The 27,748-nt window shown below is 41.6% G+C and overlaps 1 protein-coding gene across 8 annotated transcripts in view; it reads right to left on the bottom strand.

Annotated features, from left to right (window-relative positions):
* TLK2 (tousled like kinase 2) overlaps positions 1-27,748 on the bottom strand; it is a 41,999-nt gene that overhangs the window by 12,218 nt on the left and 2,033 nt on the right. For 2 of the 8 annotated variants that reach the window (XM_084222123.1, XM_084222124.1), the window contains exons 2-13: positions 27,382-27,470; positions 25,588-25,653; positions 18,921-18,992; positions 16,473-16,542; positions 15,428-15,471; positions 14,257-14,352; positions 11,464-11,631; positions 10,811-10,906; positions 7,926-8,018; positions 6,256-6,366; positions 4,974-5,110; positions 3,447-3,599 (exon numbers count right to left, since the gene is read on the bottom strand). In XM_084222123.1, coding sequence (XP_084078249.1) covers positions 3,447-3,599; positions 4,974-5,110; positions 6,256-6,366; positions 7,926-8,018; positions 10,811-10,906; positions 11,464-11,631; positions 14,257-14,352; positions 15,428-15,471; positions 16,473-16,542; positions 18,921-18,992; positions 25,588-25,653; positions 27,382-27,462 — 1,187 coding nt within the window. In that variant the 5' untranslated portion in view covers positions 27,463-27,470. The remainder of the gene's footprint in view (positions 1-3,446; positions 3,600-4,973; positions 5,111-6,255; positions 6,367-7,925; positions 8,019-10,810; positions 10,907-11,463; positions 11,632-14,256; positions 14,353-15,427; positions 15,472-16,472; positions 16,543-18,920; positions 18,993-25,587; positions 25,654-27,381; positions 27,471-27,748) is intronic. The other 6 variants (XM_084222126.1, XM_084222128.1, XM_084222125.1 and 3 more) reach the window with 5 other exon arrangements.

Below are 27,748 nucleotides of genomic sequence, written 5' to 3'. Positions count from 1 at the left end.
ACTGACTCATTTTCAAATTTTTCTTTATAATAAAAGCTGGATAATTCAATCCAGCTATTCACTCTGAGACTAGAAGCACACCTGCCCACACAGCCACTGTGAACAGAGCAATGACCTGGGATTCAGAACTTTTTCCTGTTTCAGGTTCTGCCAAGTGGCTTCCAGGGGAACCTTTGGAAATTTACTTTATCATATTTTCGGCCTCACATGTAGTTAGGAGAAGCAATGGGATAAGGGGAATAATCCCTATTTTAATGATAGTAAATTATGTGCAAAATTTCTGCTCTAGGAGGGAGGCCAAAAGAAGTTTCATAATGTTTTTGACCTCTTTTCCATGTCAAGCATGCTATGTAGGACAAAGCAAAGCCTTACACTAAAACAGTGACAGAGCCCATCACTAGTGAAATGCAATGACACGCTGAGGTCTTTAGGACTAGAAAAATTTATCACTATATTATCCATCTCATTACTACCAACAAGGAATTTGGTAAAAGCATCATATGTGAACATAAAGCTATGACATGCTTATCAACTGCATCTGTTCACTCTGTAAACAAGACCTGCGTGTGACAGCATACAAATAACTTCTTCTAAACCTAAAGTGAGTTCAAAGCATATCCCAGGAGGATTTCTGCAACACCAATTATGCTCTACACAGTACACAGTACACAATACAAGGTTAGTGTAGGAGGCCTCTAGAGCATCAACATCTCAGCTTCTTTCAAGGGGGGACCGAGTCCCATGGTTGTGCAGGGAGACCTAACTCAGTAAATTGAGAGGTGAGAGCATTGAGCTCAAGTGCTCAGCTTGAAATGTCCCAGCTTCCCTCTGTTGATAATGCAGAGAGTCCAGGTACTTGAAACAAGGCCTAAAGCAATTATTACCTGATAAATTTAAGGAAAAACTCATAAGCCAGGCTCCCTATGAAAGAATCTTGAGCAGAAGGAACTGCTTATTACAAATAAAAGATACATAAAAAACAAAGCCAGTACCAAAGACTGTCAATGTTGTCTCATTTCTTGTAAAACTGCTGACAGTGCTGAGCTGGACTTGAGGATCCTTGGGAGTCCCCTCCAACTCAGGATATTCTGTGATTCCATGATTCTAACTCACACACACAGCATGAATTTTAATTAGATTCAGATAATCTAAAAGACCGTCCCAAGTGTTTAGGTCTTTGTGATTCTGTGATTCTTTGGTTGCTGTTGCTGTGTAAGGAAAAAACAGTAAACTGAATAAACCAGCAACAAGGTCTGCACATATGTTTGTGCACAAATAACAAACACCATCAGCCGACTCATTAGGGCAGAGATGTAACGAGCACCAGCAGGCTAACAATGCCCAAAATAGCTGTCTGTCCCAGCAACCATCACAAAAATCAAGGGGCTCTGAGACAAACACTGACCTGTTTCACAGAAACATGCTAGAAACACCCTATTTACCTCTAGCACAGCTGAAGGCTGCCGTAGTGAATCTCGACCAGCCCCAGTGGAATAATCTTCCTGAATGAAAACTCTTTTCTCATTCACAGGCTAGAAAACTCATTTTGGGAGAGCTTGTGTTTAAATTTGCATCACAGGATCTTCCTCTTCTTTTTAAGACACAGCAGCAGCCATAAACCACAGAGGAACCAAAAATCAAAAAGGAACTTGGCTGTCTGCTTCTCATTCAACTTTTAGAAACATTTATATTTAAATTGCCTAAAAATCAGCCTCTGTAAGAGTTCCACAATGAAAAGCCTCCCTCCAGAGGTCATAAAATTTTGTTCCTGATACACTTACTGGATAACTAATGATTAAGCAAGTAATCAGTCAGTCCAGTTGCTACAACTGACTTGCAAAAACCCCAGTGTTTTCACATAAGCTACAACACTCCACATGAACCATATCATTACCCTGGCAAGCAGTTTTTATCAAGTACATGACAAGAAGCTTTTCTAAACCATAAAAATATCATCCTAAAACATATCAGTGAAGAATGATAAACCAGTAAGAAACAGAGAAAAAGCCTTGGGAGCCCAAGAGGCTTCCTAACAGAGCACAGAAAAGCTGGATTATGCCAAGGCAGGCTCACAGCACAAGCAGAAGCATCACAGACATGACCAGGATTCACGAGGACCTGTGCTGCCCTGTCTCCAGAACAAGCCACGCTACAGCTGCACCAGACTGCTGGAGAAAAAGAAGCCCACAAAAACAGGGAAAGCTCATCCTGCCCTTTGGAAGCGAAAGGTTACCCCAGTGAATAGCAATATTTCAAAATATCCAAGTACAGACATTCCATTTGCTCCTCCCAGCTCAAACCTGGCAATAAAAAGGATGACTTTAAAATTTTACTTAGTTCTTTTCAGGCTCCCTTGGCCAGAATGAGGAGGAAATGTCTCCAACCAACTTAGTTATTTGCAGAAAGCACACAGTTCTCTCCAACACAACCCACCTGATCTGCAAGCACCTGTATCCCACTCTGGGGGCACAGCCCTGGAGCTTAGGGCACCCTGAATATCAGGATTCACATAGCCTTGTGCCATCTCTCCTGAGACTGTGAAGGCAGTGGGAGCTTTTGCTTCACGTGTCCTTTTAAAGATTAAGACCAAGAATTCAAAGGGCTTCTGGAACTTTGAGGTCAAGTCAAGCCCAGGAGATTTAATAATGAAAAATGAAAAGTGTCAATGAGGGTTACGATATTAGCCTACAGCAATAAAATGACGTCTATAAAGGGAACTAGGAGAAGGCAGGGCTAAGTCTATGACAATGTATTTCCAACTCACAAAAGCTTCTGAAAAAATAATGTTCTAAAGTTCTTTCAAGCCCCAGCTTTACTCTAGAAGACTATCAAGTCTCTTAGAGCATCAGTAATTTCAAAAGAGGCAGGGAAAAAAAACCAAAACATGAGAAGAGTAGTACTTCCACCATTTCCCTGAGTTGCCTATGTGTGAAGAACTGTTTTGGAAAACAGGCCAATGCTCAATGCACTGTCTCTATAGAGAGCATCTTATTGCTTCAGCATCCCAAACGAATTGTTTCAAAACTCTGAATTCTCCACAGTAAATATACAGAAATCAAGGCTTCTAAATGTGTACAATTTTGTTTTCCTTAAAGAAAATCACCATGTATACCCTGATACTGATATCAATTCTGAACTTACAACACTAAAGTCAGAGCCCACTTTTCAAACCTGACCACAACAGAATACTGAAAAAATTACTAGACTCATAAAAAAATAAAGTTAAGCTCATACAAAGTCTGGACTCAGCAATGATGCTTATTTTACTTCAATGAAAACTATTTAGAACTGAAGCAAGATGTTGCTGAAGGCCAGGCTAATTCCGCAACATTCATTGATGGAGTGAAGCCTGGAGGCAAGGGCAAGATTCTATTTCCCAGGAGATATTTTGCGCTCTAATCAAAGCACGTGGCTTTGTCATGCACCAAGAAGGCCACAGAACCTACGTTTCATTTTCTGCTCCATTGGTCTTGCTCTTGCGCTGCTTCTGCTCAGTGCTTGCTGGAGGCGTCTGGCCCATCGCGGGTGGCTTACGCTTTGCTAACATTTTTCGTTGTCTTTCTATTTCTTCCCGCTGGGAATTTATCCTTTCCTGTTGCCTGAAAAGCAGAGAGGGAAAAAAACATGACAGATAACTAAGGATGTGCAGTTGGTTGTCTTCAGCATCTGTTCTTACCAGATTGGACCCATGAATTTCAAATCAGTTGCACTTGTAAAATTTGTAACCAAATATTTTTGTACAGAAAAGGGAAATGTGCCAAATATGATGAGTCAGAATTTTAAAGGTAATTTGACGTAAAACGGGATTCTTTTCCTGGCTCACAGATATCTTCCAGTAAACAAAAGGTTTAATTCGTGCAGAGGACATCCAAAGCACTTGCTAACCCCATGGAAACCTAGAATCCATGGCAAGTCACTAAGTTTCCACACAGTTTTTCCTAAAAGCCTCTGTTCAAAATCTCAGATTTTCCTGTTAAAACTATTCTTGAAGTCTGGCACTGTCTGAGAAAGTATCCTTACACTTCAAAAGTACAGTTAAGTTGTCCTAAATTCTCTGGAATATAACCAACATCATTCCCAATTTCACTAAGGAACTGTCTCTCCTCCATGATGAAAAGACTATCTCAAACATTTTACAGTGACAAAAGCACTCTTGAAATTTCAAGTCTAAATGACCTAAGCATTTGCTTACCTATTTGCTTTTCAAAAGGGACTGAGACTGCAGGTAAGTATTCCAGAAGTATTTTTTCCATGATTTCCAGCATAAACAAAGGAAGAACTATAAAGTCCTTAATCTGTGCCTAACAAGAGCTGCACCTCCCTATCAGCCTAGAGAAGTGGTGTGATTTTAAAGGATCACACATAACTCTCTAGTGCAATTAATTTGCCAAGTCCTACTTAAAGGTCTAGGTGGGAATTGACTGGATATTTCCATTAACATCCTGCATAAAGGGTCTCTGATCTTCATTTCCAAGTTTCTGCAGCCCCTTTGATCACTGTTACCAGAAGGCAAAACAAGTTAAATAGTATGGATTTTCTGTTTTAAGCTTCTATACTTTCTACTAAAGGGGGAAAAGAAAAAAAAGAAAAAGTGCAAGCTAATTAGCCTTCTATGACTAATATATGCAAGGATGCAAATCAAATTGACTGACTCACAATATGAGATTTTGGTCCACCCCTCCACCCCAAGCACTACACAGCCAGGTAGGTGCACTGAGGATTCCTGACAGGTAATAACAGTTGCCCCAGAGGCCAACTCAAACCATTTCATTCCAGTTCAAGTCTCTGGAAGTTTCAGTGGAAATGGATTTCTCACTTCAGTGAGAAAAAGCTCCCCATTGTCAGGAGTTCCTATCTGATCCTTCCAAGCATCAGTCATTCTCACATTCTGACGTGCAAGACATCACACACAACTGCTAGGGTTGTTTTCCATTTCTGCCTCTGAAGTTAAAGACAATCCTGTTTGTCCTCACTTGATAAGGTTCTGGAAGGCATAGCCATCTGTCCACTGCTCGGTGAAGGATGCGCCGTGCCGCACCGTGGTGAAGTGCCCCAGCCTCAGTCGATCCTGCATGCTCTTATCTCGGCATGCCATCTTCTCCTGCTTTGACTGAAAGCAAAATAAAGCCACGTAAAAATACAAGCCATAAATTACTAGCCAAGGGCTGTGCTGCATTTTAAATCACCACCAATTCCTTCCACTTTCTATTATTTCAGTTCTGATTATCTGAAACCCAGCTGAATATCACTGACCAAATTATTGCTGGTGCTTCACACTGGTCTGGCAGGCATTTGTTCACCTCCATCATGACATTTCAGCCTCACTCTTCCCTCCTGATGACTGCCTGGGCAGCTCACCCATCCTATGATCAGCTGAGATCAGCCTGGCAGTAGGATTAAAACTGTCTCTTTGTATCAGTAGCCAAGACAGACTGCAGGCCCAGCTCTCACCAGACCCTTATTCAGGAGATGAAGAAACAAAATGTACCTTGAATCACTACCAAGACTAAGATACAGTGATCAGCCAGCTCAGTCCTTGTCTTGTACACCTCCAGAAGTGACACAATCTCAACTAGGTCACCACTCTGGAGAGGGGAGCCCTGCTCAGCCAAGAACAATCAGCTCTGTGACAAAATCAATTCAAACAGACGGCATGTCCCAGCCAGTACCTGAGTAGTTCGCCCATCCAGTACCCACAAACAATAGGTATAACTGGCCGACAGATGAAAGAGCAAACAAACCCCCACACACTGTTCAACCATCAGGAAAGCTGGAAATCTTTCCGTAATGAATCAGGCTGCATGTTGGTGAACCTGGCAATGTCCCCAGTGTGTTGTTTTCAGTGTTACACAAAGCAACAATCTCCAACTTTGCCATTTGAAAGGTCTAAATCACCTGCCCATGTCCCAGAGCGTATCTACAATTCCACTGCACAATGGGATATGCTCCTGCATTCCCAGAGCTGCACAACATTGCTTTTCAAGTGTACGGGCTTCCAAATCAAGCAATGCCTGCTGCATTTAGAGCTCTTTCATTTAAGCAAGAGATCACACTGCCACTGTGGAAAGTGACCAAATCTGAACATTGTGAACCGCTTCAGTCTTTGGATTACATTCCTGTTTGCAAAGAAGTAATTCAAGACAGAATTCCAGTTATCTTCTATCATTGAAGCAACAGGAGCAGGTTTTTACTGCTAAGAAGACAGAGATGTTTTCAAGGACATGAACTGTGGCTGCAGAGATGTCCTCTGCTCACCTTTTCTATAAGAAGCTTCTTGCTCATCGTTACACATCGATTCAACCGCTCCTTGTACTTCTCCAGCATCTTTTGCTGCTCGTCTATCTGCCGTCTCAAATCACAGTTGGCCTAAAAGTGAACAGAGAACAAAGCCTGTGACTTCAAACCACTCAGAAGAGCCAAACTATGCATCATGTAAGAAAAAGTTTCTCCAGTGAGCCATGGGGATCAGATTAAAGGCACCAAACCAGCAGGATAAAAGAACAGGTTTTGCTTAGCAAAACATCCAAGATAAACTCTTAAATTTTTAACTCACTCACACCTTAACACCCCTCTAGAACAGGGAAGTTCTGTCATCCTGGTTTACACATAAGGAACTAAAGTACAAATAGACTGAAGACATGCAGAAGTATTTTAATTTTGCTTTTTCATTAAGCATTTAAGACCTTGCCACAGCTACAAAGTCTCAAAATAGCTTAGTCATTGCTGGACTATCCTCCCACTTTAGCCACAATACTGGCAGAGTAAAAGGATGGGGGAACTCTGTATTTTCACATAAATTCTTGTTTGAGTCACTTTCCATCAGCCCTTCTACACAGACTGCTCCCAGTGGCAGCTGCTGGTTCACACCACCACAGCAGGCAGCAGGACTGTATGTGCAACCACTTTCATTAACAGAGTTAAATGTAACCATTTCCCTTCCAACTAACAGTCTTGTAAAAGCAAAAATAGTAACTAAAAATCCCTCCAACTATTTCCTGCTTCACGGATTGTTTCCCACAAGCCCATGTGCCCCATGTCTCCAATGAGCTTGACTGAGCTCCTTCAGGTGCTGAGACCAGCCACACACAAAGCCTTCCCTCTACTCCCTTTAATGTGCTTTCTAATGCTTTTCAACACTTTACAAGAGCTGCCTCTCTCCCAGTTGGTGAAAGCTAAGTCAATTAGAACTCCTCCATTAAAACAAGATTTGATTTGAAGGTATTTATCTTTTACTGAAGAATACTAATGGGTCAAGGACTTTATTTTTTTGGTTTTGCCAAAGGATATTCTCATCTCTATACACGTCTCTGATTCTTCTCAATGAGCATTTCCAAACAAGACTTCCCAGGCTACTGAGAAGCTGGTGAACATGCTGACAAACAGAAGACAGAGTCAGCTCCTCAAGACTTAGAAGAGGGGAGTAACTGGGTGGAGGGAAAAGGGAGTCACCATCCCTGGAAATGTTCAAAAAACGTGCAGATGTGGCACTTGAGGACATGGTTTTGTGAGAACATGCTGCTGGTACTATACTGATGGTTGGACTTGGTGATTTTCAAAGTCTTTTCCAACCTTAATGATTCCATGATTCTGTGAATTCTGCAGAGAAACCTGTTAGGTTAACCAGCAAAATACACAAGCGTGCAACAGATCAAAGGGAGGCCAGCACTGATGAGGACACAAACCATTGAGCTACAACAACTCTGCACTGTACAACCAGATACTGCTTAGGTTCAAGCAGGCCCAAACAGTGTCCACAAGCCAGACAATTATCCTGCTGGTAAGGGATCATTGGATTTGTTTTACCTTGCAAGTGCTGGTTCTACACCTGGTATACAAGCCCCTGCTCTGCAGCCTGGCTGGCACAAGCATTTTAAGTACCTTTAAATAGCAGCATTCAGAAGAGTTGTCCCACTTTAAATACTTACTCTTAATAAGTCATCTATCCTCCCCTCCTTCTTCTCCAAGTCAGAGTTCTTACTGTTTTCTAGTGCAGATATTTTTTCCATTGTGAGGTCAGACTGTAGGGAAAAATCACCATAAACCATGTTTAAGACAAATGGATAATGTTTCAAATAGTCAGCACTAAAGTCTCAGTGTAACCCCTGCTGAGTCTCAGAAGAACTGATCCCCTGCATCCTGACATTCAGGGGAAGAATGTTCTCCATTATTCATTTTGTTGTTGCATGGTGGGCTCCTCCAGCACAGGAGGTACAGTCAGCCAGCACAGAGCTCTGAAGAGCACAAACTGGTAACTCTCAACAGCCTAAAATATCCTCTGTGTCCTGTGAATTTTACATTTATAGCTGAGTTTTGCATACTCTTTGGTGGTCTCTATGCAGGAGAGCTTACACAGAAAAAAGGCTTAAGGAAAAAACCCCAGACCAAATCCCAGTCCTTAGCAGGAGTATCAACTTTATGATCTTTCATGAGCACACACAACCACCAGCAGACAAAGACAACACCTGCAGGCTGTAAAGTGGTCCTGATAGAAAACACAGGTATTCATCTTAAAATATTGTAACAGACTGACAACAAGAATATTGGGCACAAGCTTTTGTTTCTGATAAACTGATGTATTAGTACCAACTGGGGACAGGAGCTTTATAGCTCTTGAGTGAAAACTATCTGGAAAGTTTTATGGGATGCAAAACATCTCAAATACCTTCAGTGAAGCAGTCTAGTGAGAGTTATACCTAAGAACAGGAGACACACGCTATATTCTTTGAATATTTCAGATTCAGCACTCCACTTAAAGGGCGGCAAAGGGGAAGGAGTCAGTATGTAACTGAACACAGAATCTAAACCAGCCAAGTCAACACAGAGGAAACTCTCCAGGATTGTACACACAGATTTCACAGTAGTGGCTGGCAGGCATCTATTCCATTTCCGAGTAGAGATTGCAGAGGCTTACCTGTGGAGTTCTTATATAACTATTGTCCATATTTCAAGCTTGCCTGGAAGCCAACACCATGGAGTAAGAGACAAACCTGGCTGACTGTTACTTCTCAACATATGCCCAAGCATGGAAAAGCTCAAACAGAGCTCCTGACAGCGTGGCACATCAAGCAAGATGGGTCTAAAATCCCAAGAGACAAAGAGGCGGCCTGGGCAGGTCACCTCACCTCTGACTCAACTTGGTGCATGCTTCCTTGCCTGCAGGAAAAGCTTTGCCATGGGAGGCACCATGCAGGATGTCTGTGGAGAACCTGGTACAGCTGGTGGCCAAACAGCAAAAAGTTTCTTCAGTAACTGTTATTTCACCTAGGCAAGGGCAGAGACATACTTGCCCCGTGTCAGATGAAGTCAAGATACAAACCCTTACATGTGACTTCACCCCAAATCACCTCAGAGCACTCAGGCCCTAGCACTAACTGAAACCACCAAGGAAATCATGCTGATTTGTTTCTGGCACTGCCACAAGTGATTCAAGCTGGGAATCACTGAAGTGTATCTATTTTTTAACTCTATCAACTCCTAACAGGCCTGGGAGGGAAAAACCAAGAATCTGTACAAGAGCTCATCACATCACCAAACATCTTCCTAGATTCTTTCCTGCACATATATGCCCCACCTAGACCTCTGGGGAATATCATGAAGCTGAACACTGGAAGAAAGATTGTTCAGATAATGTCTTGGTAAGAACACAGACCTTGTGGGCGTGTTAAGCACAGAAGAAAATAAAAACTTTTTGTTTTTTCCTCCAGGTGGGACCACTCTTTTAAGCATGGGTGTTGGGACAGCAAAGAGTGACATAATCTCAGGCAGATTCTTGAGTTGTGGCATTATTCGCACACACAGACCTCTCCATGCACTGTCAGGAAACAGGGATCTTCCCAAAACAACATTTTAACAATACAGACAACAAAATGCGACCCTAGTGGCAAAATAAGAGCCCAGACTTAAGCAAGTGAGTACCCCCAGAGGGGAGATTGCTGTCCTTGAACAGAGAACTTGTACCACCTGCAGGGTTAATCGAGAATGGACCTTCCCAGCAACAAAATAATCTCTGACAGAGACTAGTGTGAGGAAATGATAGTTTAAAAATTGCTCAAGGGAAGACACAGAGAGATCTGAGATGAAAATCCAAAGAAGACTAAAAGCAGGATTGGAGAAGAGATAAACCAGGTGCACTGCAGATAAAGCTGGGCACCCTTGTAAGCAACAGAAGACAACACAGCTAAAAGAATCTCAAAAGATAGCAAGTGCAGTCAGAAGAGCTACTCCTCTTCTTAACTCCATGTCAGTGAAGTTGCTGGGAAGCACCTTCAGGAATACACCATGTTCCACCTTGACAGGACAACTATTCCATGAGTGGCCTCTGCAGAGGTCAAAGAGCTGCCAGCAAGACTGTGGTGATCTGTACTGTAAGCAATGTGATGCACCCATGACCCAGTGCCTGAACAGACCCAGTGCCATTCACAAATATCACTCAGGTTTCCTTCTCACCTTCACTTCCAGAGAGAGGAAGAACAGTGAGGATACAACAGAGCAGAAACAGACAGAGCTGAGGTGTTCCTCTCCCAAGCGCAATCACACACAGCTGACAAACGGCTCACAGCACTGACAAAGAAAAGCCTCAGTAGCAGATTGGACAAACTCCAGCAGCAGCAACTGAAAACCTTCTTTACAGGATGAGGAACAAAGCTCAGAGCAATTAACTTCATTCAGTAGTTACAGATGGAGTTGGGAATACTGGCTCTTCTCACTGGAAAAATCATGTCCACTACCAGCAGCACCCTCTAGCACAGAAGACAAGCTGCATCAAGCTTCAACCTCACATCCAAGAGCTTTGTTGTCTAGTGAGCTATACCTGTGACTGTCTGTGCTGGATGGAAATCTGTTTTTGGGAGGTGCAGGAATGCTCAGTGTTCCCTGATCCGGTAGAAGATGGGCTGCCTTGCTGGGCCTGTAAAAGAAAGTTGTGTATTGTTACATGTCCCTCAGCATGACCACCAGTGCCCGTGCAGATACATTAATCTCCATACTGGAGCTGCAGTCTGGCCTGCACCACACTTTCATGCTCTGGTTTAAGGATGCTTAAGAGATACAGCTCAATAAAAGCAGTCGGTTTCTTCCAAGAAGCCTGGTCCAACCTGCTGAGGACAAAGCTTTTAAAAGCCTGATATAATTCACAGCAGCTGAGATTAAGCAAGGCTAATCCAAACACTTCTCACAACAAGACTATAGTTCAATCTTTTGCTTTTCTGCATCTATCACATTATCCCTCAGATGACATCACTTTGATCTAGGCAAGATTTTGAGCTGTTAACTTAAAACTCATGCCATTTTATTAAATAAGCAAAGCCTGGGACCTAGAACTCTTCACAAGGAAAATGAACTTACCAGAAGGTGACAGACTGGGGTCAGCAAAAACAAGGCTGCACTTGGGCAGAAAAACTTCAAATTCCCCATCCCTTAACTAGACACATGCCTTAGGATTCAAATCTTTTCAGAGCTGCTCACCGAGACAAAAGTAAAACACAGGCCACCTCCCCTCTGTGCCAGCTGCTCATTCTCTAGCCGCTGCTTCGCCAGCATCACCGACATCAGCGTTGGCAGAGCAGAGTGTTCCTCCTGCGGCTCCTTGGCTGCGCTGCCGTCTACCCCATACAGCGGCTGCTCCACTCGCCGCTGCAACACAGTCAAAAAACAGACAATGAACTACTTTTTTTTTTTTTTTTTTAATTAAAAGAAGTGATTCTCCGACTCTGCCAAAACTGTTGTCAGTGAAGCAGCAGCTCAGGAATGAGCAGGCAGCATGGTGAGGATCTGGTAACTCACACAGGACTCCTGCAGTCATTGTTCCAATAGCAGACACCAACAAGGAAATGAAGTTAACAATTGAAAAAAACCCTAACAAATGAACACACAGCACAGATTTCCTTGTCGGTTAACACATCCTCTTCCTTTGCAAATACATGTGCTTCAGAGTCAGTGGAGCAAAACAGATTACAGGTCCAAAAATCTACATTGGGATTGTGGTCACTGCATTCACAATAACTTTTTATGTTTCTTAAGGACTCATTTTCAAACAGCCAATTTCATGATACGCTGCTATTCTGGCAAAGTAAACTGAGTCAGAAGTGCTAAATGGTAGCAACCTAACCATGTCTAGGACCCAGACATCAGGGTATGCTCACTTCTATCATTACAGCTGGGGCACATCTCCTGCAAGGTAAGTGAAGTACTAATTCATTTCCAAAATCCTTTAGAGGTCCATTACATCTCTTAAGGGCCAGCTCCTTTGTCCTGTAGTAGATTAGTTTTTCAACTGTGGTAGAGGAACTGAGTTTAACAAGAAGAATCATCTGTGCTATATCATCACAGCACACAGCATCTCAATGTCCTGGCTTCCAAAGCCACACCATCACTACTAAAACTTGGCAATCCAGGTAATAATCATGCAAGTCCTTCCAAGCTGTAACTCCAGGCCAGGCAAATGCCTCAGAGAGAGCAAAGAGTCAAGTCAGGCTTCAGTTTTTCTTAAAAACCTAAATTGCAACCTGTTTTCTGGCTAACATTACCAATTCCAAGAGGGTGCTTCCTTCCCCAAAAGAATGCTTGTGCCTGAGAGTGGCCTCACAAGAGTCTAAGACCTGCTGATCATTCTAATCAAATGAGAAGTGAGGCAATTCAAGTCAGCCAAGAGATTTGAAGAGAAGTAGTTACACCCTGAGGCCATTACAATTTCTCTGCAAGTTCTGATTGCAGAAATTTTCCAGTACAGCACAGATAAATTCAGATCAGGAGGAGGTTTGTATCATGTGAAAGACATTTTAACACTCTGCTTCCTTCCAAGATCATTACTAACACCTTCAATGGGTAAGACTCGGGGTAAGATGCAGCGTCCTCCAATTTTCACTCAACCCCACATTTTTTTGGGGATTAGATCAAAGCATTGACATTCAGTTTGTAAGAAGAGGACAGATCCTGCAAAGGCCCAGAATAGTGTTATGAATAAGCAAACATCACAGGTTTAGCTGCAAGGCAAAGAACAGCAGATAACCACCTGTGTAAGGAGAGAGACAAAATGGCCTGGCTGAAACTAAATGCGACATCAATATTCATCAGAAACACTCTGTTCAACTTTTACCTACTCGACACATACAAGCATAGAAGAAAACCAAAGGAAGAATCCACTTGTTCCATTATGGGTTATCTAATATGCCGGAATAAAGAATTGTCCGTAATCCCTCATACAGCTGCAACATTCAGAGGTGCTATTTTTTCATTAACTTCTCTTTAAAGAGATTTATGAAAGCCCATTCAATTAATAAGATCTATTTTAATTTTTAGAAACATTAAAAAGTATCTAGAAGTGTACATGAAGCTCTACCTTCAAGCAGCATTATAAAGCTTCTGAAATCTATCAACAAATGGAATTCTGAGCAGTGTTTAGTGTTGGGGTTTAGTTCAGTACATACAGCAAAGGTCTCTGCAGAATAATGTAATCACTAAAGACTTTGCATTTGGTTTTGGGAATACCAACCTTTCCCACAACGTCTCCAGTCTTTTGTGACACTCAATAAATGCTGAAAATTTTTAAACAGGGGTCCAGCCAATGGACAATACTAAAGCCCAGGCAACAGAGCCTCTGAATACTGCTTTGCTAGTTGCAACAATTTTTTTTATCTGCTCTGTTCGAAAATGGTTTAAAAACACGTGTTACTTCTTCACATCCAGACCTCACAGAAATGCTGCACGAAAAGTGGAATTACATGCCAAAAACCAGCACCAGCTGGGCACATACACACGTCTCTGGAATCTTTTGCTAATGCCCCTTGCAAGTCATGTGCACACAAACAGAAGTAAAAGGTCTTCCCAAAATAATTATGGCGGGCACATTGTTCAAGATACCCAAGGGGTCCAATCAAAATCAGAATAGCCCTGATAGTGCTGCACAAACACACAACATACTCCCAAATCCACGGAGTTCATGAGCTACAATAGAATAAAGGGTAACTAACAGGTCAGTTTCACCTTTATTAAGGACCGGCATCCCTCTGTACTCAGGCAGCACATTAGAAACATTCATCCTGTACAATTTAAGCTCAGATATTCATGACAGCTGCGGCTGGACTAGCTGCTGTCTCAGAGTTCTAGACATGGCTTCGCTCTCAGAACCCAGTTTCAGATTTAAAATGGAGAACAAGCCAAATCACTCACCAAGAGACAGAACCTTGTATTACTTGTCTGAAGCATGGCCACCAAGTTAACCGATGCCAGGCCACCAACTGTGTCCCCAAGAACACTCACCGGCAAGGGGTTGGACAGGGAATGCTGTGGAGAGGATCTGGCGACGGGCGGCACGCTTCTACCGGGACTAGTTCCTGGACCACTGCCCCCAGCAAACTGGGCACACAAACAGATTTGATCATCAGGATTTCCACAGAGATACTACATTTAACCAAATTAAACACAGACAGAAGAAACACATTCACCTTAAAAATGAAGCTGTATAGGCTTCAGGGAATAATTTACATAAACTGAAGATAAATTAAGAGGAAAACCTTAACAGTTCACAGAGTTTCCAAAATAATGGAAGTACCTAAGACAAACACTTGTATTTTCACAGAGTACGTTTTCCTTTGTAACACAAAAAGATATAAACCTGCATGCTTGGCCATAGATCAGTTATTTACTCTCTGGAATTGGGAAGCCCATTCCCTCTGAGGAGATGTGTCTGATGTGAAACACAGGAGTGGTAGGTACTGTTCATTGCCACTGAAGCACCTGTGCCAGTCACTGTTAAGAGGCACAACAGCTAAGGAGATGGGGAACTGCTCCAATTGGTAAAGAAACCCCTAGAGTGTACTGCTCATAAAAAAATGGGAAAGAAGTAAGCACTAATAAGGACTTAATTTCTGACTCCAAGTTACTCCATAAAATAAAGAACAAACTTAAGAGAAAAAGCCACAGCTCTGGATTGTGCAGACCTAGAAAAACTTCAGCTATTATGCAGTGCGAAAAGAATACTGATTTTAGAATGTTCATCACTGTTTTGGGGAGGGGTTTGGCCCCTATGGCGCCAGCCTCCCATGGGAAGTTTTTCTTAAGAGGGAACCCTGTAAACAACTCCCCACTCCAATCAGCAGGATTGTGCAGGTGGGCTCTTTTGCAACACTGGATCCTTATAAAAATTGTTTGCAAACCTAGAGATATCCTCAACTGAGATACAGGTTCCAATGGAAATCAACTTCAAACCTACACTTAAAAGAAAAAAATGCCCTATCAACCATTCAACTAACTGTTAATTTAAAAATAAATTTCTTCATATTCTCTGCCTAATCATATCTGAGCATATCAGGTTGACATCATCAATCCATGATCCCAATGACAGATCAGTAACATGTCACATCACAAATTTCTATCCACAGATTTAGCAAAATGTGAATTAAGGCAGATTTGTCAATGAAAATATTCTTACCTCAAAATAATCACTAATTTTATGTCCTCTAGGAGTGCCTTTCCCTAAAAAGGAAAGCAAAGAACTAAAATAAGAGTTGTACTTTAAAGAAGTTACCATGCCATCCTAAAAATCTCCTACATTTTGACACTCCTTTTCCTGTTCAGTGCAACACCTATCACAACAAAGATTCCGCACAACAAAAGCCCGCCCCATGGTTACAGCCCTTGTGCTGTTTTTGGGAGGCTCTACAGTGGACAATTCAATTAACTCTCAATTCCAAACATGTCAGATCCAATCAAACTGCATTTGCACTTGCTGAAGTACTTAGAAAATACTAAAGGTCTTGACTGTTGCATAGGTTCTCCAAAATTTCCCTCAAGATACAGAGTGAACAAAGGGTACTTTTACTCCTCTGCCTTCAGCTAAATTACTGCATATTAGATTTCTCATAAGCATTCCTGTAAGAGTTTGAGAGATAATTAGCAGTGTCTTAACATCAGCTCATTAAAACCTAGTCCTTTTTTCTTACTATCATATTATCAAAGCAGTCCTGTCAACACAATTCTCATTAATTTCTTGTTTAAGAATGAAAGAACTCAAAATCCACCCCTCTGCCCATTTGCTAGAAAATGTGAACTTGGATTGAACACACCAGGTTTTCCACTCAGGACAGCACTGCCTGCTTGGGCACAGCTTGTTCCTGATTTGTCATGGTGAAAACTTACTCCAAAAAGGCAGGCACATGTCTTGGAAAGCAATACAGACTGTATTCTGAAGTCTGGCTGCTGTATACGTAGCAACACAGCACTTCAGAGCAGAATACGAAACCTCTGGGCAGCCTGTCCCATAAAAATGCAAGAGTTTGTGCAAATAAACCAAGTACTTTCCTGCCAATAAGGGTAACAAGGCTCCCAGAAGAGAATACACCATCATGGAGTTTATAATAAACTGCCTGACACACCCTTGAGAAAAACCATTAGTTTCCTAGGACACTGCCTGTGCACATTGTGCCCAAGTTACCAAGCAAGCGGCAATCCCATGGCAGGGTCAGAGCATGGATTACCTTGACTGGTCTCGTAGGCTTCTGCTTTCCTCTTCCTATTCCGCTGGTCATTCTGCTTTTTCTCGGGAGTCTGTTAAACAATACTTCAAAATTAACGTTACTGCAGTTATTCCAAGATTTAAAGAAAATGTCCAAACACAATGATCTGTTCCATATCCCCAGTGGCCACTTCATTTCTCTGGTTAATTTCTTTCTATTGCTAGTACTTAAAGAAACAACTGCTCTCAAAGAGTTGCTACCTTCTCACAGATGTGCTGCAGGAGGGAGAGAATGTGGTTAACAAGAAGGTAGTAGTTTTTTTTTTTTCTATTTTAGCTGCTGCAAGCCAGTGACCTTACAGGGTTAGCAGAGCAAGCTCAACATTTATAAAAACCTATGTAAACCCCTTCAAGGTGATTGCAGTACTGGTACAAGGGGAATAATGATGAGATGTTTAAGTACTGACATCCAAATCTGCAGTCCAATCACAGTCTCTTAAGCCAATTCACTTTGCCTGCAGGCAATGCTTCTTCTCAAAGCCCACTGTAGATGGCTGCAAGAACTATTCCAGGACAGCAGCAAGACAAAGCTGTTACAGATGAAGCAATTCACCTAGACTTCTATTTGCTCCTCACCAGCAATCATTTAAGTCATGGGTCAGTTGCATGTGCCATTTCTGTGAGCACCCAGAAACCTGATTGGCAGCTGATCAGTGGATTTATGCACAATCAATTTATTTATGCACAGACACAACACAGAGCACAGCTGATAGGCTTGAGGGCTCCAGAAGTGTCATGCCTATCTGTCTGTATGAGGCTAGCAAGCCTAAACACGAGAATGGAAGAGACCCATCAGCAGGGTCACATCTGTGGCCAAACCTGCTGAAGACATGGGGAAGCACTGCTGGAAGCAGCTCACTGAGGTTGCTGGAAAGAGATGTCTTGTCATTCCCATTACCACTGTAATTTTAATATTGCCCCAAATAATTCCCAAGCTGTATGTTGTCCAATCACAGCAGCCACCACTGAACTGGGGGTGGGGAGAAAAACACTGTGGAAAACACAGTGCTGGGGGAGGAAAAGCCATGGCCAGAGAGTCGGTGGTAAACCTAAGTTTCATGCTCTTTGGAAACCCAAATTTCAAGTACCCTCTTTAAAGATCTCTACCAAAAGACTTACTCATACTGAGCACAGAAATCAATCTCCTTCCTTTAGCAGGATAAAAAGGATAAAGTTGCATCTAAACCTGGCTGTGTGTTCCCAGGGGGTGCTGGACATCTACAGCCCCATGTTACCAACTGGGAACTCACAGACAGAGTGTTGTTTTGGTAAGAGGATGGAGGGGATGTTAAGACAAAGGTGGTTATTGTGTCTGCAAGGTACTTTTTTAGAATGAGGGGACTGAAAACTCCAAAACTACCTAGAGACTTGCTGCTCCAGCCCCTCTATGTGCAAAAGTCAGAGACATTGCCTCCTCAGTGTGTAGTGAAGAGCGGCTCCTGAAAAGCGTGGGCGTGACTGTAACACCACAGGCTCCATTACAGCCTCCATGGAGCTGTGAGCACATTAATGAGAATCACTTTAAGTTGTTTTTCCATTCAAGTACTTACATAATAAAAATGACACATAACATTATCTGTTACAGACTGAAAAAGCAAGGAATGGGAGATTTGAATACGTCAGCTTGGTCAATTTATATCTCTCCACAGAAGTACATTAAAAAGAAAAACAATTAAAAGAATGAATACTCAGATTTTCAGTATTAACTACACTTACTTTATGGAGTTTAAGATACTGCATTCCCAAAAGCCCCCCATACTAGTACTGCCATATAATAGAGGGAAATATGACCCAAAACTTACCTGGTAACTATGAGGGAAGTTCATAAGAAATGCATAAGAAAATGCACTTAAATCTGAGGTTTTGGTTTACTAACACAGAATTTTAGAATAAAATTAGATTTAGATTTTAGAATAAAAATCCAAATACAATTAATTTTGCTGCTTTGATGAGCATTTTGAAATAGTTAATCCTAAAGAAGTGAAACTTACCATGGATAAAGCATCAATTTTCACCTCCCCACACTTCCACAGAGTAATGCACAAAATGCTCTGCCTTTGTATGGGCTTAGGCAAACTCACATTTTTTGATAGACATGGCAAACTTTTCCATTAATGCTCTCTGGCTTTTTATGTGCATCCAAAAATGTAGCCCAGTGAGCTGAAAACAGTTTCCCAAGCTGAGCTTTTATGAATGCTGTGATTGGGATTAGGTAAAACCTTCCTAGAATGGCGGGAAGCTTTGAGGAGGAACTTCACAGAGAAGCTGAAAGCCTGCAGGGTCAAGCTAAATACCTCCCTGGTCCCTTTCACTCTCCAAACTAAGACAACTGTCACTGACTCTCATAATTTCTTCCATGCTTTGAGATGGATCATGTTCACCTTCAACCCGAGCAGTTGTGCCTGCTTACCTCCAATTCTTTATCACTCAGAGAGCCCACGCTGCACAAGCTCTGGTTGGAAGACTCACTATTTAACGGACCCTAGTGAAAAGCAAGGAAAGACTGTTAGAAACAACTTCCCTACAAGACAGACCCATCCTAAAAAACACTCAATCTCTGGCCTAACTACAGTTACAGCAGCACCATGGGTCAAACTCCCAGACAGGGGATGGGGCACTGAGAGGCTTCAGAAGCCATTTGCAACAGGACAGTTGGATTGTTCAACAATTTTTTCCCAGGATAATGATCCAGCCTTTAGAGTATTTCTGCATCAGTTCATTTCCTAACTGGTCTATTTACCCACATCCACAAAACAGCCAAGGTGGTATTTATAGAAGCCTAAGGCTTGAGGAAGAAAACCTAATTTGTTGAGTAGCAGGAGTTCCAAGCTCAGCTCTCCAGGCAAGCATCTGCTTGACCCTGAGCTAAGCATTTAGACGCATCCTCATCTGGCAACCCAGCCATTGCTGTTATCAGATGCTGGCCATACCATTGATTTAAATGTGTAATTTTATGCTTTTTTCAACACTAGGAAAGTGAACAAGTGAAACTTGTGTTAAGAGCAGTACAACTGGTACCCATAATACAACCTATCCCACTTGGCTATTTTATGGACCCATGTATGACCTGCCTGCAGAGCAGCTGCTCCCACCAGGCCAAAGCAGAAACTCAAGAGACCAGAAAAGATTTACCAAAATTGTAACCAGATATCTCAAGAGTCTGCTGCATCTTTGCAGGCTCTGCTGGATACACATCTACATTTTTACATATCCAAGTAGTTTGAAGAGTATTTAAGATCTCTAATAAAACTGGTTTTAAAAGGAAAAAGTGAATCATGCAAAGTCACTGTTTTATCCTGACACAAAAGTATCCGCCTACAGACCTAATTTAAGAAATTAAGACAAATTTGACAAAGATGTAAAAACAAGATTCACAATTAATGATGGAATGTATTAACAGGAAGAATGCCATGATAAAGCCAGTTCTCCATTAATAACTTGTGAGCATCTTTTCCCAAGATGTATTCTATTTAAGCATTTTTAACTTTGCAGCAACCACTTCCCACCAATCAATCTTTCCTCAAAGCAAAGCCTGTGTATTATACACTTCTCATTATACACTTGAGCAGAAGTTCAAGTGGTGGAGTGGGGCAGAATCCTTAACACCACAGAGAAATCCCACACTAGATAATTTTTGAATAGATCAGTTCTCTCTCCCCTGTTTAAGGGACAACCACCACTATCAAATTGTGACATAACCTAGCTATTACTAACCCAAATTCCCAAGCAGGCATGTGCCAAAAGTAGAAGTTTACCTTCTGTATTCACTGTGAGTGTTAACTATCAAATTCAGTTCTCCTAAAACAACATGCTCAGTTGCTTAAAAAAAAAACCAAACTCAACACCTGAATAGCTCAAGAAGCTGAACATTTAAGATTCCCTTAAGGAAAAATTACAGGTTTACATTCTTTAAGCCATACTATTATCCCTTCAAGGAATCACACAAATAGCTCAGGACCAGAAAAAATGTTTCACTTCATCTCTTCAGCAATAGTTTCCTTTAAGCAAAGCAACAAGCTCCTTACCACCCAATGTGATGGCTCACAAATGTTATAGGTACAACTCTTGGTTATTCCAGGAATTTACTCCTGGGCCAACAGGACTTAACAGAAGTGCCAACACTAACCTTAGCTACATCCACATGAAAACCTCCCTGCTAAAAAAAATTGTAAAATCTTATGGCAAGTGGAAACAGAAAGTGAATCCTTTCACCTATGAAAAAAACTTCTTTATAAATTGCACAAATGCTCCCCTCTAAAACCTGTCTGTTTTCTCAGGAACTCCAACCCCAACAGCACATCTGAGGCACCACTCAACCTTCTGTGCCAGGTGAGAACTTTGTGAGATACAGAAGCATCTCTCCAAATGAGTGTTTGCTGGGCTCACACTGGGGTTCAGACACGATAAAGATGAAAGTGAAAATTGTTTCCACATTTGCTTAAATCTCGTTGCCTCCATTTTGCAGATGGATAGCAAATGTCAGGAGCAGCTGTTTCAAAAACACCACATTTGAACTTTCCATGAACATTATGATTGAAGGGGAATGACAGTGGCATACACAGGACAATTCCTCTGCAAGGCCCCTGTATTCTGGGATCGTCTGGAAAATAAACTGATGGGGCTGCTTATTGCTAGAAATTATACTAACACTTTTTGCAAAAATACAAGTTTATCTTGTCCAGTACAAGAAATCCACTCAGTTTGCACCTGAATGTAAAGTTCTGGGATGCAAGCAGCTGGAAAAATGCCTAATACAAAATCCACAATGTTTTTCTTACTTCCAGCACTACAAGTACATGCACTGACTACACTGCATGGGAAATTTTAAGCTCTACCAGCTGGAATCAAAACCATGTCTCACATCAATAAAAGAGGAGCTGATCAGATTCTTGACCAGAAAAAAAAAACCTCCTTTTTTTTTTCTTTGTTTCTTTTAAATCTTCCTCTATAACCTACACTGATGATGTGGTAAAATTCAACTCAGTGCAGTAGTAGAAAGGGTGAAAATGAACCAACTTCTTCATTATGGAACTGGAACAGAACAGCTTGCCATTGCCTACAGGTATCCAGCAATTTCACTGTCACATATATTGATTTATAAACAAATGCATAATTAATTCTTTGTAGACATGTTCTAACCCATGCAATGGAGCAAATGCCTCACTTTCCCTTTCCCCTGCTTACATCTAACAGGACTTTCCATTGACACTTTTCTTACTCTAAAGGATAAGACCTTTACAGACAAGAACTGAACTTGGCAAAGTTGGCAAAAAGTCTTGTTTTGAGATATTCTGGCGATGGAAACCCAAATTGTTCACTAGAATGTGCTGTACTCAAAGCAACAAAGATGCAATACCTAGGATGTTTCAGGAACATGACCTCGCGCTCAGTTGCACCTCTTCTCGTGTAGTACATCAAGAGAAAGGAAAAGCAAGTTTTCCTGATTATCCAGATAACATGGGGTTATGTGTGAAATTAGGCATCAGCTGCTTATAGCAACAAGTTTAGGCATGGATGTGAGAAACCATATCCCCAAGTATGTCCCTTCAGCTAACAGTCAGTTAGTGTGTCTATAAAAAATGCTTCAAATTTCTATTTTATCATTCCTGACTGTTTAACTCAGCAACTGACTTGGGATAAATGTTCAGTACTTAATTGAGCATACCATTTTTAAGTGGACATGACACAAAAGGAATTAAAGGAATGAACATGAATTTTGGAAAAAAAACCTGAAGTAAGCAAAGGACATTAACATGAGTATATTGCCAGGGAAGTAGCAGGGTGCATATTAGTGCATAATATACAGGCAATAGTTTATACAGGTAAGGCTTATTGATTTTATTCCAGAAGTTATCTGATTTTTCTAGCACAGACCACTCTGGGATAATACTGCACTTCTCTGCTCTCACTCATGCCCACTCATCCACTCTGCCCTGTCAGAGCAATTGGGGATGGGGCTCAGCAAAAATTCAAAATACCTGGGTCATCTGAAACAAGCTAATAGTTCCTATAGTGTTTACCCAAATGACAAGCACAAGAACAGCACACACTTCCTCCTCCACAAGGAATTTCTCTCCAAGATAAGCTGGCATGCTTTTTTCCCTGGTGATTCACCTATCAACTGCTGCTTCGAAGTCTGTGACCTACCTATGCACAATAAAGCCTCCGTGTTGAGAAGTGGATGCAACAGCAGCAGGCACTTTGAAGACTCCTACTCAAGAGGCAAGAATCTAAAATCTGGCCACTCACAGGAGTTGGTTAGTCATTTCTCCCTTTGCCAGAGCCGCTGGAAAGCCCACAGTGAGGCTTCAATGGCTGAGACTTCTAAAGAAACAACTTATCCTGCTAATAGCTCCCACCAGATCATCTAGAACAACACCAAGCTGACTCAGCCCCCCTTATACGATTGCTGCCTCCCATGACTTGTACATTTCCACAGCCTCCCCAAGTTCCCAGAAATGATCCATCACTCCACAACTCAAGCTGGGCAGTCTCCATTTTGTGGCTCTTCAATTCCTTATACTGAAAGGGAGCTCTAGGAATTCCAGCTGCCTAGCCAGAGTCTCTAATACAGGCTTACAACAACATGCACTATAGAATTCTCTTGCTGTCTAAATGAAGGAGACATGGAGATAGACATGCTTCATTACCTCAAGCCAGGATAACCCAAATTCCTCAGAATTCTGTAGCAGATCAATGGATTTCAAACGCAAAGAGTCAATCCTTTGTTCCACTAAAGGTTAGTGCTGACTCCACACAGGTTTACACCAAAGTGAAATGGTCAAATGGTTCTACAGTTACTCTGGCGTAGTGCTACCATGTCAGGTTTAATTAACATATTCTTTTCTTACTTCAAGCATCACATAAGTATGAGAATTACAACCCACTTCTTAACTGGACTTTTAGAAAAGCTCAGTATTACTGCTGATAATGAAATCCCCGAATCACTGAGGTCTTTTTGCCTAACGAGAAGTTAATCTACTCTAGGATGCTCACAGGTAACACCCACTCTATCAGATGGGCAAGCAGATTTGCAGCAGGATTTGCTTGGCTTCCATTATGCTTCGAGAGTTCTCTATGATTGGAAATATCGTATTTTTACTTTACTGATGGCACACTGGACAGAAGGGTCACATGAGACATCCTAACCCTCAGCTCAGGAGCAGAAATAGGACTGAGATCTGACAACTATTTCTGGGCTCTAGCAGCCAGACAACACATTTCAAGTAATGTTGCACACAGAAGCATCCAAACAATTTTCAAGTATCTGGCATAAGTCCTGGCACATTCTGCGGGAGCTGCAAAATTCAATTCTAAGTTTTACAACTCTTATTAACTGGTTCTTCTCATGGCCTGTGACACCTGTTGGGTACCACCACTGTGCAGCACCACTTCCCTCCAAGGAAGATATGATTATCCCCAAACACGAATTCTCCACATGGTAACCTTGCTGCTAAAACTATTGCTGAGTACATCACAGAACTGGAGTTGCTTAAGTGATCATGACTTCAAAACTTACAGAGAATAAGTAAAAACCAAAGTAATACAAGCAAATACTGTTCTTTATGAAAATTTTTTTGGGAGCATATATCCTGGCATTACCTCAAAGCAGGAGGAAAGAGAGCACTAGCTACCATGACCAAGACTTTTTAAATTCTGGCACAGTCAGATGGATCTACAAGATTCCTACAGCCCAGCTATGCTCCCTAGAAGTACTTCAGCCATTTTAGTTTAGAAGTGGTCCACAGAGCTTAGTTCAGAGATCTTTTGAAAACCAAACTTGTAGAAGATACATGTGCTGCTGTGAGGATCCACCCTGGTTAAGCCTGAGACAGGCTGTGTACAAATACAGTTTCACCCATCACAATTACTGATTCAAATTCTTACCCAGGAAAAGTCTGTGGAAATGACACAAATTCCTTCAAGTTAACCCACCTGATATCTTAAAGGCAGCACCCAAATAGGAGGAAGGGAGACAGAAAATGAGAACAGACTAAATTAAACAATATTATCTAGAGAAACAACTCACATTTTGCCTCCTGGGTCTCCTGACCTAAGGAAGATGTCTAGTCAGCATAATGCCTTATGGGAATATACACTTAGGTTTTTCCCGGTATGTAAATATAAACAGGAGCTAAATAAGCAAGAACAGTCAATGTCCATGTCATGTGTTAATTCAGCGATTTGCTCTGGAAATTTAGGGAAGAGTGGCACTTCACCGTACGGCAAGAATAGACATCTAAAGCATCACCAGCTTTATGAAGCTATCTAGTGACATGGGTGAAGCACAGGAGTATAACAGTTGCCTAGAAACACTCCTTGCTCATAAATTTGATTCAATGAATTAACTCCAAGCTTCTAGTGAGATATATTCTTCAGCTACTAAGTAAGAAACTTCATCACAGACTTGCAACAGAATTTTGAGGCTTTTGGAGCTGCAAATGATGTTGGTCATTGGGATGTGCCTTCAGCTACCACAGGAGGTGACAAGCACACAGTTCTTTCCAAAACAGTTTAGGAATTCTGTCCTCTACTGTTGTTACTGGAAAGCTCTTCCAGAATCCCATGACTCTGATGGCTAGAAGCTTTTTTTCTAGTTTCCAGCCTGAAAACTTGTTCCAGACCAGCTTGCTCTCATTCATACCTCCAAACACTTACAGCTGCTCTTTAACAACACAGAGGAACTGTGGGCTTGAAGCTGAAGTTGTATTAAGGTATAAACAAATGCTTTCATTTTATAAAGGTCCAAAATATACTCTGTGCTGCTAAACAGTAAAGAAAGAATCCATACACAGCAAGATACACCCAGGGGGAGGAAGGCAGGAAGCTCAGTACAACTGCCTGCTGCCTTCATCCAATCACATCTGAGATGACACTTCTTCCTTTTATGCAATAAGCAGCACCAGATACCTTCCAACCCAGGAGGATGGGCCAGGCCCTGTCCCACTAGATGGCACTCACTTACTCCATGGTTCTTTCGTTAAGCATTTCATTGGATTCAGCTAAAAATCTTAGCTGAATCACACAAAATTGTATCACAGCTTTCCCAATATATTCCCTTTAAGACAGTGACCTACCAATGCCAGTGCGGAGCATGACGGACGGAGGCTTGGGGGGGTAGGGAGGGAATTTGAAGCACCAACCTGGGAGGGAATGTATTAGCTGAAATTAATATTGCAACCAAGATTTGCTGCAACATAGTAGAGTCATGCTAATTCATATCAATGGTTGGCTGATCTATTGCAAATTAGCAAGAATGCAAGTAAATAAATATACTGTTTGCAGTAAGTGTAATGCACTTTAACAGTTTACTGGCTAATACAATGTAAAAGCGTGTAACAACAGGTAAAAATAAAACTCAGTAATGGAACAGCTTTGCTAAAAGTGAGGCCTCCAACAAATGAGGCTTTTTTCCCTGGATTGCTTTAAAAACGAGTTTTCAATATTCACCCCTACAGAAAAGGGCATGTACTTTCTGCTCCAAACATACTGGAAACAAAATTAAGATTTGCTTTCCTGCATCTCTCAAGGGTTACTCCTTTAAAAGGAAGAGTTCCTAACATTCTTTGTGAAAGCTAAGTACATTGGCACTGCTTTAAAGCTATACCAGTGTCTATGCTTTTAGCTGATCTAGTAAGCTGTTTGGGTTTATCTGCACTGGTACAGCTAAAGATTCTAAAGTGACAAAATGAGGGAAAAGAGGCAAGAAACAGGTGATAAAGTACATGAAAAGTTGTAACATTGTATGAAATAAGATCACAGTACAGTAAATGCCATCAACTTTCATGCAATAAAAAGAACTTAATATGTTAAAAGTCTTAAGAGTAGGGGAAAAGATAAAAAATCCCCACACTCAGCAACTTCAGCAACTGAAATTGTTACCTCTCAACTTCTAGTGTTAATCTTTCTTACAGCTGAGCATTTGGCTTCCTTTTGCTCTCTTCCCAGACTCAACTTTGTCTGAGAGGCAGAGCAGAGAGAAAAGTGAGAATTCAAACAAAACTCTTTTCAACTTTTGAATCGCTTTGTGTTTTTCTGAGGAACGCAGCATCTACAAGGTTTTATCTCAAAATAATTTTAAGTGGCTTTGGAAAATATCTAACGATGTGTTGCTTTACCTTCATGCTCAAAATTCAGTATCTCGCTCAAAAATGAACTCATTTTCCCTGACCTAGTTTCAAATGAGTTCTGTCACCATTTCATTGCTCAGAAAGTCTGACATGAACACTATCAGCACCTTGAGAACGTAATGCCAGGACACCAAACAATGACACAAGGTTGTTACTCAGGTGCCTTGCTTTAGATAGTGCCTGACCAAGTGGAAGCTGTACATGAGGATAAAGATGGGATTTTATTGGCAGGTTGTGGATCAGATACAGGAGAGCTGCCATGCAAACACTTTTTTTGTGTGTTCCATCTGACGGGGTAGAAAATTTTAGCTCCTGCACCCCAAAGAATAAGACTCAATGTTTCAGTCTGGTTATGTGTTGTATCCAACACACAACACTTGAAACTGTATCCCATCAGCAGCCAAATTCAGCTCTCAAAGGTATTCTTGGAGAAAGGAAGGGCCAGATGAGATTCCCACTTCCACAAAGTTGTCATGGAGTTTTTCGGCATACAAGCTGCCTTAAGATGGAACAATCCCTAAGAATTAGAGCCCAAAATGTTCTGTACAGCAAAACATCTGCGCAGAGATCCCATTTTCATTCCTCTCTAAAATACTTCACATGTTAGAGTTCAAAACACAACAAGTGAAACAGAATTTGTTTGCAAGAAAAATTATCCATGTAGAAATCAAAAAACTCAATCAAAGCCCAAGGCAGGATGGCTAAGCAGTCATACCTGTCACCACAAGTTCTCACACTCACCTTGGCAACCCCAACCCCGGTGAACCTGGCCTCCAGGAGCTCCTGCCTGCGTGGGTCCAGGCTATGCAATTCTTCCATCATTTCTGCTGCTATGGAAGAATAACACTCAGATTATGAAATGCAAGGAAAGGAGAGAGATATTTAGTATTCCATGCCACTGACAAGACTTAAAAGTGCTCGTTCTGCAGCACAACCGCGTAGAGAGCATTTTCTTGCAAGAGAAATGCACAACTACCACGTAGTGACATCATGACTTTGCCACCACATTATAGTATTTAAACCCTAACCCTGATGGAGTTTCCTCTCCTCTGTTGTACCAGCCATTTCAAGATCTCTAAATCCAAGAAACAAATTATGTCACATTTTC

The sequence above is a fragment of the Fringilla coelebs genome (genome assembly GCF_963513975.1).
Source record: "Fringilla coelebs genome assembly, chromosome: 27".
In the NCBI taxonomy this organism is placed as follows: Eukaryota; Metazoa; Chordata; class Aves; order Passeriformes; family Fringillidae; genus Fringilla; species Fringilla coelebs.
Note: the sequence above shows the minus strand (reverse complement) of the source record. Positions and strands in the feature narration are given on the sequence as shown.